At 37.1% G+C, this 12500-nt stretch overlaps 1 protein-coding gene across 1 annotated transcript in view; it reads right to left on the reverse strand.

The window, feature by feature from the left end:
- The window catches only part of znf296 (zinc finger protein 296), a 29545-nt gene extending 18626 nt beyond the window's left edge, over positions 1 to 10919 (reverse strand). Inside the window, exon 1 of the mRNA XM_061878173.1 lies at positions 10572 to 10919. Coding sequence (XP_061734157.1) covers positions 10572 to 10623 — 52 coding nt within the window. The 5' untranslated portion in view covers positions 10624 to 10919. The remainder of the gene's footprint in view (positions 1 to 10571) is intronic.
- Between the last annotated feature and the right edge of the window lie 1581 nt (positions 10920 to 12500).

Here is a 12500-nt window from a genome sequence, read left to right on the forward strand (position 1 = left end):
TGATACCAAGAACTACTAGCCTACTGTATTTGATACTTAATATTCCATGTTTACACATTTTTACATTACATTGGGGCATTGGCTGAGATTGTTTTTGTTGCTTTTTGGGGATTTTTTTACCCTGAGCATATTTTTAACAGCAAACAGAAGATGTGAAATAAATACTTTTTAAAAAATCCCACTGACACCAAAAACCTCCTGCCTATTTGATACTTAATAGTCCATGTTTACATGTTTTTACATTACATTAGTTGTTTTTTTTCGTGTTGTTTTTTGCCTGAGCATATTTCTAAGAGCAAACAGAAGACATGTGAAATACATACTTAAACAAAACAAGAACATCACACTAATACCAAAAACTGCTAGCCTATTTGATACTTAATATTCCATGTTTACACATTTTTACATTACATAGGGGTCATTTGCTGAGCTTTTTGTTTGTTTTTGGTGAGGATTTTCTATGCCTGAGCATATTTTTAAGCGCAAACAGAAGACATGTAAGAATAATACTTAAAAAAAAAAAAAAATCACACTAATACCAAAAACTACTAGCCAATTTGATACTTAATATTCCATGTTTACACATTTTTATATGAACGTGGACTATGAACATCTATTTTCATCACCATATATGGAAAAAATCCTCACGTCCACCACTAAGGACACACTGGAAGAAAAGTGAATTTGGTGTGCAACTAAACCAGATGTACGTTTAAAAACGCAATATTTAATACAAATAAAATGTTATTATTAACAAATCAGGGGGCTAAAAATGCATTGCTGTGTTCTTAGGAGGACGGACGCAAAACACGCAGAAAAACTGAGCATTGTCGTCTTCCTAATAGCGAATACAGGTGTGCCTAATGTTGCGGCCACGTGTGTGTGTGTGTGTGTGTGTGTGTGTGTGACTCCCCAAGCAGAAAGGTATTAAAAATGAAGGAACACACTTGATGCCAAGCATTTGTGTCAGTTAGAAGCGGTGTGACAATGAGGCCAAACCGCTCACAGGCCACTGACCACTTCCTTCAAGCGACCCAGAACTGATCAGCTCGGTCACAAGACACACACACACGCGCGCGCGCGCACACACACACACACACACACACACACACACACACACACACACACACACACACACACACACACACACACACACACACACACACACACACACACGCGCACGCGCACACACACACGCAGACGCAGACGCACACACACAAGAGGGACGGCCATCACCTCATTCACCTCAAACTGATTGAAGTACAAAATATTCGCTTTTTGCAAAACCATACACCTCTTCTTTGCTTTCTCAACAGGAAGTAGAATGCAATAAAAGTGGCGAGGAAAAAAAAAAATGGCCGAAGGTGTAAAGATAAGAGAGTGTGTGTGTGTGTGTGTGTGTGTGTGTGTGTGTGTGTGTGCGCGCCTGCAAACGTGACATGTGACCTCCTACCTGACACATGCGGTTAAGAGCAAGAAGTAGAAATGAGGCCAAGGTAAGTGAAGCAGTAGGACAAAATGTACTTCAAAATGCTCAATTTGGGAAATTGAGGGCCACTCTCACCAAGGAAGTGTTTTCTAGTGGCCCAAGGCGTGGGTTAAAAAAAAAAAAAAAGTGCGGCCTGAAATAAAAAAAATGAAGTAGAAGTGAAAATAAACACAAAAAAAACAAACCATCAAAAATGGGGAAGAAAAAAAGCTGTGAATGTTAAAAAAAAAAAGATATCAAGTGGCCCCTATGTGTGGCCCTCAGTGTAAAACCCTGCTTCAAGTGCTCAGCAAACTCTACACCAACCTTTTTGAAAGCAAGAGCTACTTCTTGGGTACTGGTTAATGCCAAGGGCTACCAGTTTGATACACACTTAAATAAATTGCCAGAAATAGCCAATTTGCTCAATTTACCTTTAATAAATACATCTATATATACATCTATATATATATATATAAAAATGGCTATTTCTGTCTGTCATTCCGTCATACATTTTTTTTCCTTTTATGGAAGGTTTTTAGTAGAGAATAAATGATGAAAAAAACACTTAATTGAACGGTTTAAAAGAGAAGAAAACACAAATAAAATTAAAATTAGAAACAAAGTTTATCTTCAATTTTTACTCTTTAAAATTCAAAATTCAACCAAAAAAAAGAGAAGAAAAACAAGCTAATTCGAATATTTTTGAAAAAATTAAAAAAATAATTTATAGAACATCATTAGTAATTTTTCCTGATTAAGATTAATTTTAGAATTTTGATGGCATGTTTTAAATAGGTTAAAATCCAATCTGCACTTTGTTAGAATATATAACAAATTGGACCAAGCTATATTTCTAACAAAGACAAATCATTATTTCTTCTACATTTTCCAGAACAAAATTTTTTAAAAGAAATTCAAAAGACTTTGAAATAAGATTTAAATTTGATTCTACAGATTTTCTACATTTGCCAGAATAATTTTTTTGAATTTTAATCATAAGTTAGAAGAATATTTCACAAATATTCTTCATCAAAAAAACAGAAGGTAAAATGAAGAATTAAATTAAAATGTATTTATTATTCTTTACAACAAAAAAAGTACTTGAACATTGATTTAAATTGTCAGGAAAGAAGAGGAAGGAATTTAAAAGGTAAAAAGGTATATGTGTTTAAAAATCCTAAAACAATTTTTAAGGTCGTATTTTTTCACTAAAATTGTCTTTCTGAAAGTTATAAAAAGCAAAGTAAAAAAAAAAAAGATTTTATTTAAACAAGTGAAGACCAAGTCTTTAAAATATTTTCTTGGATTTTCCAATTCTATTTGAGTTTTGTCTCTCTTAGAATTAAAAATGTCGAGCAAAGCGAGACCAGCTTGCTAGTAAATAAATACAATTTAAAAAATAGAGGCAGCTCACTGGTAAGTGCTGCTATTTGAGCTATTTTTAGAACAGGCCAGCGGGCGACTCATCTGGTCCTTACGGTGACCCCTGGTCTCCAGGTATACATTAGATGAGTTGTACACCGTTTAACTCCTAAAATCTGACAAAGTGACATTTTCCAGCTCACTTTTACATCCTCACTACATCCGGATGTGACTTCACTTGGAACTCCATTCTAACAGCACAGGATGCTTTTTTATTTTTTTTATGTTTAAAAACATTAGCATAACCTGAACATGCTCACCTAAATTGGATGGAATGTTTTCCACACACCAAAAAAAAGTAATTATCAAAGCATCCTGAGGGGGGAGCCTTCGATTTTACTGACTGGAAATAAAAGTTTAAACAGTTCTAAGGAGGACTAGAAAAAGAAAAAAAAAAGGAGAGAGGAGGGAGTCCACTTATACACACTAAAACATGTTGGGTTCAAAAATAACCCAATTTTAATTTGGTTCAGAAAAAGGACTAACCCCTTATTTGAGTTATTTTAACTCAATGTTTTGGGTTAATTTTTTTCAAGCCAACTTTTATGTTGAATTATTTCACCAAAAAAGTGGAGTTATTAAAACTTAATGTTGGGGTATTCTCAACCCAACTATTGGGTTGAATTATGTAACCCAAAAGTTGAGTTATGCCAACTCAATGTTGGTTGATTCATAACCCAAATATTGGGTTGAATTTATTCAACACAAAAGCTGTGTTATGCTCACTGCGATGTTGGGTTATTCCGAACCTAACTATTGGGTTCAATTATTTAACCCAACAGTTGAGTTATGCCAACTCAATGTTGGTTGATTCATAACCCAAATATTGGGTTGAATTTATTCAACACAAAAGCTGTGTTATGCTCACTGCGATGTTGGGTTATTCCGAACCTAACTATTGGGTTCAATTATTTAACCCAACAGTTGAGTTATGCTAACTCAGTGTTGATTCATAACCCAAATATTGGGTTGAATTTATCTAACACAAAAGCTGAGTTATGCTAACTCAATGTTGGTTGATTCATAACCAAACTATCCATCCATCCATTTTCTGCAGCTTATTTCCTTTGGGGTCGCGGGGGGCACTGGTGCATATCTCAGCTACAATCGGGCGGAAGGCGGGGTACACCCTGGACAAGTCGCCACCTCATCGCAGTAACCCAACTATTGAGTTGAATTTATTTAACACAAAAGCTGAGTTATGCTCACTACAATGTTGGGTTATTCCAAACCTAACTATTGGGTTGAATTATTTAACCCAAAAGTTGAGTTATGCTAACTCAATGTTGATTTATAACCCAACTATCCATACATCCATTTTCTGCCGCTTATTCCCTTTGGGGTAAATGGGGGGTTGGGGGTGAGGGGTGCTGGTGCCTATCTCAGCTACAATCGGGCGGAAGGCGGGGTACACCCTGGACAAGTCGCCACCTCATCGCAGTAACCCAACTATTGGTTTGAATTTATTCAACACAAAAGCTGAGTTATGCTCACTACAATGTTGGGTTATTCCAAACCTAACTATTGGGTTGAATTATTTAACCCAAAAGTTGAGTTATGTTAACTCAATGTTAATTTATAACCCAACTATCCATACATCCATTTTCTGCCGCTTATTCCCTTTGGGGTAAAGGGGGGGTTGGGGTTGGGGGGTGCTGGTGCCTATCTCAGCTACAATCGGGCGGAAGGCGGGGTACACCCTGGACAAGTCACCACCTCATCGCAGTAACCCAACTATTGGTTTGAATTTATTCAACACAAAAGCTGAGTTATGCTCACTACAATGTTGGGTTATTCCAAACCTAACTATTGGGTTGAATTATTTAACCCAAAAGTTGAGTTATGTTAACTCAATGTTAATTTATAACCCAACTATCCATACATCCATTTTCTGCCGCTTATTCCCTTTGGGGTAAAGGGGGGGTTGGGGTTGGGGGGTGCTGGTGCCTATCTCAGCTACAATCGGGCGGAAGGCGGGGTACACCCTGGACAAGTCGCCACCTCATCGCAGTAACCCAACTATTGGGTTGAATTTATTTAACACAAAAGCTGAGTTATGCTTACTACAATGTTGGGTTATTCCAAACCTAACTACTGGGTTGAATTATTTAATCCAAAAGTTGGGTTATGCTAACTCATCGTTGGGTTATTCCAAACCCAACTATTGGGTTGTGCAATTTAGCGCTTCTCGACCCAATAGTTGGTTAAAAATTATTATTTGTACTGCTGGTTTGTCCTACTCCTTCCTGGTTTGTCGTACTGATCAACATTATTTGTATTCCATTAAAATATCCTCAAAAGCAAGATATGAGTGACATTTACAAGAATTGCTGTGTATGTTCATAGTAGTTCATGCTGAAATATGTTCATGTACATAAGATGTGATGTTCATGAGACTAAAAATGTACCGTTTTAATAAAAAATAGCCTTTTACCCAAAAATGCGCGACTCAAAATGGTTCATAGTTTTGAAAACCCAGAAATGGAGGTCAAATAATCCCTTTATAACCCCAGAAAATGTATTGCTCTTCATAAAAACAACTCCAAAATTTAACCCAACTCATAAATTGGGTTAACAAAAAAAAAATCCAGCATTTTTTCGGAGTGTGCACGGACACACCTTAATGGCCTGGACATGATCCAGCTGCCCATGCATGAGCCACGTGACACTTATACAGTACACAAGACAGGTACAGACAGTACAGTGGGAGCAAGCAGCTCGCCAGTTGTTACTCAAAAATGTCACCTTTCCTGTTTCAGAGCTGCGGCTGTTTGTGCAGACATGCAAGGCGCGGCCACACACACACTCACACACACGCACACACACACACCCGCACACAATGTGTTGTTGCGTAGGTTGTGGTCTCACACACACACACACACACACACACACACACACACACACACACACACACACACACTTGTATTTGATACCTTCTTGCGACCTCTGAAAAAAACCTTTTTTGAGGACCAGCCTTTCTAGATATATAAAGAAGTGTATTTACAACATTAATAATATATACATATTATGCAAATATAAAAAACCTTGTTGTGCAAAATGAGTTGGAATTTTCTCAAGAAAAAGGTCACGATTTCACACTAAAAAACGTAGTTTTGGCGGCGTTATAATAAAAGTCGTAATTTTACTTAACGCAAGTCAAAATTTTACAAGAAAAACTGAGCATTTGTGCAATGTTATGATACAAGTTGGAGTTTTACTCGATGACAGTCGCAATTTTGCAAGAAAAGCTTAAAATGTTGGCAATTTTATGAAAAGATTAGTCATTTTATTCGATAAAAGTCACAATTTTAAAAGAAAACTTTAAAATGTTGGAAATATTAGAATAATAATCGCAATTTTACTCTGTAAAATTATTGACAAAAGTCATAATAATATATTATTTGCAAAAAAAAATCACTTTACGTTGAGCAAACAATCTCAAAGTGCCACAGTGTAAAAAATAGTAATAATAATAATAAAAAGATAATAAAAACAAAAAAATATATAAAACTAGAAACGGCCCAATAGCTAAAACCAGCATGCATGTCTATAAAAAGGCTTTTTTTAAAAAGATGGGTTTTTAAGCCTTTTTTAAAAGCATCCACAGTCTGAAGTGCCCTCAGGTGGTCAGGGAGAAGGTTCCGCAGACTAAATGTCACTATTTCACAAAAATAGGCAATATTTAGATAATAGCCTGAATTTTATATGACAAATGTCACAATTTTCCATAAAAAGTAATAATCTTACATAAAAAAGTAATAATTTTACGAGAAAAGCTTAAAATGTTGGCAATTTTATAAACAAAGTTGTCATTTTACAATTTCAAAAGAAAACTTTAAAATGTTGGCAAAATTATAATAATAATCGCAATTTTACTTGGCAAAATTATTGAATTATAAATGTCACTATTTTACAAAAATAACCCCAAAAATTGCATCTTTCTGATAAAAGTCAGAATTTTATATGACAAATGTCAGCATTTTGCATAAAAAAGTAATAATCTTACATTAAAAAAAGTAATTATTTTACGAGAAAAGCCTAAAATCCTGGCAATTTTATGAACAGAGTCACAATTTTATAAGAAAACTTCAAAACGTTGGCAATATTATAATAATAATCGCAATTTTACTTGGCAAAATTATGACAAAAGCCAAATTTCACGATATTACAAGAACAACAAAAAATTGGCAATATTGTGATAAAAGTCAGAATTTTATATGACAAATGTCAGCATTTTGCATAAAAAAGTAATAATCTTACATTAAAAAAAGTAATTATTTTACGAGAAAAGCCTAAAATCCTGGCAATTTTATAAACAGAGTCACAATTTTATAACAAAACTTCAAAACGTTGGCAATATTATTATAATAATAATCACAATTTTACTTGGCAACATTCTGACAAAAGTCAAATTTCACGATATTACAAGAACAACAAAAAATTGGCAATATTGTGATGAAAGTCTGAATTTTATATGACAAATGTCACCATTTTGCATTAAAAAGTAATACATTAACATAAAAAGTTGATAATATGATGAGAAAATATTGTAACATTACAGAAACAGAAAGAATATGAGAAATTGTTCCCAATTTTATAAGAAAAAAGTCGAGCACATTGTGATTAAATGACTGCTTTTAGTTTTTTTTTTAAATGTAATAATTTTTGGTTTGTTTGTAATCTTCATTATTGACTTCAGGTTATCACAGTATTTAACTATATACATATTTTTTTTTTTTTTTTTTAATTAACTTCAAATTTTCACACACACTTGTTATTTCATATGTTGACCAGAGGGGGCACTTTTAAAACCGACACACATCCATCCATCAATTTTCTACCGCTATTCCCTTTTGAGGTCGCTGGAGCCTATCCCAGCTGCATTCAGGCAGACACACAGCCAATGTGAAAAATCCCTCCTTTTAGGGACCACCCTCATTTTGACCAGCAGGGGTGCTAATGAGACATTGTCTATTAGATGCAATGTTATTGGGACCAGGATTTATGTCATCACTTCTTCACACCTCCTCTTATGGAGGATACTTTTCCTTGTTGTCGTCTCAAGAAGGCTAGGAATAAAGGACACACACACACACACACATGTGTGTTACTTTCCTGAGCTTGTAGTTTGTTTTTGTTTTTTTGCCTGAGCATATTTTTAAGAGCAAACAGAAGACATGTGAAAAAATACTTACAAAATAAATCACACCAATACCAAAAACCACGTGCCTATTTGATACTTAATATTCCATGTTTACATTACTTAGGGGTCATTTGCTGAGCTTGTTGTTCTTTTGTTTTGTTCATTAGAGTATGTCTCTGTATATATATTTATATAATTTTGTTTATTAACTTTGGCCAACAAGCACTTGTTATTTCATATGTTGGCCATAGAGGGTGCACTTTTAAAAGCGACACACAGTCCGTTAGTGACCTTCTTGAGACCTCTGAAAAATGCCTACCTCTTTAGGACCACCCTTTCAAGATATATAAATATGTGTTTACAACATTATTTATACATACTATGTAAATATAAAAAAGGCAAGCTTTTAGTTGATTTGTGTTTTGGTTTGTAATTGTTTTTTAATATTCATTATTTACTTCAAAATATTAAAGTATGTCTCTATGTATATATTTATTTATTTAATAAATTTTGACCAAAGGGAGCGCATTTTAATTTCTCACACACACTTGTTATTTCATATGTTGGGCAGAAGGGGAGCACTTGAAATATTTTACACACACTTGTTATTTCATACGTTGACCAGAGGAGGAGCACTTAAAAATGTTTACACACACTTGTTATTTCATATGTTGACCAGAGGGGGAGCACTTTTAAAAGCGGCACACAGTCTTTTTGGGACCACCCTAATGTTGATCGATTTCACCACCAGGGGGTGCGAATGAGACATTCTCTATTAGATGCAATGGTTGTCTGTATTAGGACCATGAAGTGAAGTGAATTATATTTATATAGTGCTTTTCTCTAGTGACTCAAAGCCTGTTAACATAGTGACACCCAATATCTACTGAAAGCCACTACTAGCGACCACGCAGTCTGATAGTTTATATATCAATGATGAAATATTAACATTGCAACACATGCCAATACGGCCGCTTTAGTTTACTAAATTGCAATTTAAAATTTCCCGCGAGGTATCCAGTTGAAAACGTCGCGGAATGATGACTCTTATGTTGACGTGTGCTTGTGACGTTATTAGTTGGAGCAGACATGTTCTCCCAGCACCACTCACGGCTAAAAGTAGTCTGTTTTTAATCGCATAATTACACAGTATTCGGGACATCTGTGTTCCTGAATCTTTTGCAATTTGCTCAATTAATAATGGAGACGTCAAAGAAGAATGCTGTTGGTGGAAAGCGGTGTATTGCAGCTGGCTGTAGCAACACAAACACAGCCGGTGTTTCTTTGTTTGTTGTGAAGATTTAATATGGAACAGAGCGGTCAAGCGAACATGTTTCTCTACCACATGTCAACCGGCAGGTTTCGGTGAGAAAAATTGTGGTAATAAGTCGGCTCTTACCCTAAACATGAGCGGAGCTAGTGTCGTTCCTCCGGAGGCAGCTGCGGCTTTCTTGGCTCCTGCATGGCTTCCCTCAGAGACACTGGCGGTCACCCTACCCCTCCGACTTTCAGGTATGACTATATAATCTCACTAAAACACTAGTAACACAATAGGCAGATAAGGGATTTTCCAGAATTATCTTAGTAAATGTGTCTAATAACATCTTAATCGCTCCCACTGCCCTTGTCTTTTTTTTCATTCTAGTCCTTCACTCTCACTTTCCTCATCCACGAATCTTTCATCCTCGCTCAAATTAATTAGGAAATCGTCGTTTTCTCGGTCCGAATCGCTCTTGCTGCTGGTGGCCATGATTGTAAACAATGTTCAGATGTGAGGAGCTCCACAACCCGTGACGTCACGTGCACATCGTCTGCTACTTCCGGTACAAGCAAGGCTTTTTTATTAGCGACCAAAAGTTGCGAACTTTATCATTGATGTTCTCTACTAAATCCTTTCAGCAAAAATATGGCAATATGGCGAAATGATGAAGTATGACGCATAGAATGGACCTGCTATCCCCGTTTAAATAAGAACATCTCATTTCAGTAGGCCTTTAAGCAGTGCGGGTGGCACTGGGGGCAGGCGGGTAAAGTGTCCTGCCCAAAGACACAACTAGGATGGCGGAAGTGGGAATCGAACCCCCATCACCCTCAAGTCGCTGGCACGGCCGCTCTACAAACTGAGATTTATGTCCTAACTTGTTCACCGGTCCTCATATGGAAGATACTTTCCCTTGTTGATGTCTCAAGAAGGGTAGAAATACAAGAACACACACACACACACACACACACACACACACACACACACACACACACACACACACACACACACACACACACACACACACACACACAGTCTAATACACAGTTAAAAAAAGTTTCAGTTATTTTTTTTTTTTTAAACAAAAAATAATCATGTGATTTTAGTTAAAATTTTGTAGAAATCTATTTTTGACTTGACCAGAATTAAACGCATATTTGGATAATCAGCAAGGCTGACGAAAAAGTAAGTAGAGGTGAAGACAAGAAGTAGTGAAAGATAAGAGCATTAAAAGAAGTGAAAAGTGAAGTAATTGTTGGCTTCTTCCTGCTTACCGTGAATTGCACTCAGGTGCTGCGGGCGGCTTCCAAGTTTACGTCTGGACATCTTCTTCTTCTTCTTCTTCCTCACCAGAAACACAACGAGAGAAGCGGAAGGAGAAGTGTCTTGCTGGCAGATGGTTGCGGGGCGATAGAGGCGGCCGAGAGGGGAGGACAGCGCTGATAAGACGGCCTGGCCTCTCCGTGACTCTCCCGCCTGCTGGACTGACACCACAGTGTTGCGTTCAAGTTCACTCGTTCCCCTCAAAGCCAGCCGCAGACACCAAGCGCGAGAAAGGGCAACGGCGGGGGCGTGGCTAGACACAAAGCCCCGCCCACCAGCAAGAGGGGGGGTGGTAAACAAGCGTTCATAGTGGATCTAACATAATAGTGTGAGAGTCCAGTCCATAGTGGATCTAACATAATAGTGAGAGTCCAGTCCATAGTGGATCTAACATAATAGTGTGAGAGTCCAGTCCATAGTGGATCTAACATAATAGTGAGAGTCCAGTCCATAGTGGATCTAGCATAATAGTGTGAGAGTCCAGTCCATAGTGGATCTAACATAATAGTGAGAGTCCAGTCCATAGTGGATCTAACATAATAGTGTGAGAGTCCAGTCCATAGTGGATCTAACATAATAGTGAGAGTCCAGTCCATAGTGGATCTAACATAATAGTGAGAGTCCAGTCCATAGTGGATCTAGCATAATAGTGTGAGAGTCCAGTCCATAGTGGATCTAACATAATAGTGAGAGTCCAGTCCATAGTGGATCTAACATAATAGTGTGAGAGTCCAGTCCATAGTGGATCTAACATAATAGTGAGAGTCCAGTCCATAGTGGATCTAACATAATAGTGTGAGAGCCCAGTCCATAGTGGATCTAGCATAATAGTGTGTGAGTCCAGTCCATATTGGATCTAACATAATAGTGTGAGAGTCCAGTCCATAGTGGATCTAACAGAATAGTGTGAGAGTCCAGTCCATAGTGGATCTAACATAATAGTGAGAGTCCAGTCCATAGTGGATCTAACATAATAGTGTGAGTCCAGTCCATAGTGGATCTAACATAATAGTGTGAGAGTCCAGTCCATAGTGGATCTAACATAATAGTGTGAGAGTCCAGTCCATAGTGGATCTAACATAATAGTGTGAGAGTCCAGTCCATAGTGGATCTAACATAATAGTGTGAGAGTCCAGTCCATAGTGGATCTAACATAATAGTGAGAGTCCAGTCCATAGTGGATCTAACATAATAGTGTGAGTCCAGTCCATAGTGGATCTAACATAATAGTGTGAGAGTCCAGTCCATAGTGGATCTAACATAATAGTGTGAGAGTCCAGTCCATAGTGGATCTAACATAATAGTGTGAGTCCAGTCCATAGTGGATCTAGCTAATAGTGTGTGAATCCAGTCCATAGTGGATCTAACATAATAGTGTGAGAGTCCAGTCCATAGTGGATCTAACATAATAGTGTGAGAGTCCAGTCCATAGTGGATCTAACATAATAGTGAGAGTCCAGTCCATAGTGGATCTAACATAATAGTGAGAGAGTCCAGTCCATAGTGGATCTAACATAATAGTGAGAGTCCAGTCCATACTGGATCCAACATAATAGTGTGAGAGTCCAGTCCATAGTGGATCTAGCATAATAGTGTGAGAGTCCAGTCCATAGTGGATCTAACATAATAGTGTGAGAGTCCAGTCCATAGTGGATCTAACATAATAGTGTGAGAGTCCAGTCCATACTGGATCCAACATAATAGTGTGAGAGTCCAGTCCATAGTGGATCTAGCATAATAGTGTGAGTCCAGTCCATAGTGGATCTAACATAATAGTGTGAGAGTCCAGTCCATAGTGGATCTAGCATTATAGTGAGAGTCCAGTCCATAGTGGATCTAACATAATAGTGTGAGTCCAGTCCATAGTGGATCTAACATAA

Source organism: Nerophis ophidion, linkage group LG18 (assembly GCF_033978795.1).
Source record: "Nerophis ophidion isolate RoL-2023_Sa linkage group LG18, RoL_Noph_v1.0, whole genome shotgun sequence".
In the NCBI taxonomy this organism is placed as follows: Eukaryota; Metazoa; Chordata; class Actinopteri; order Syngnathiformes; family Syngnathidae; genus Nerophis; species Nerophis ophidion.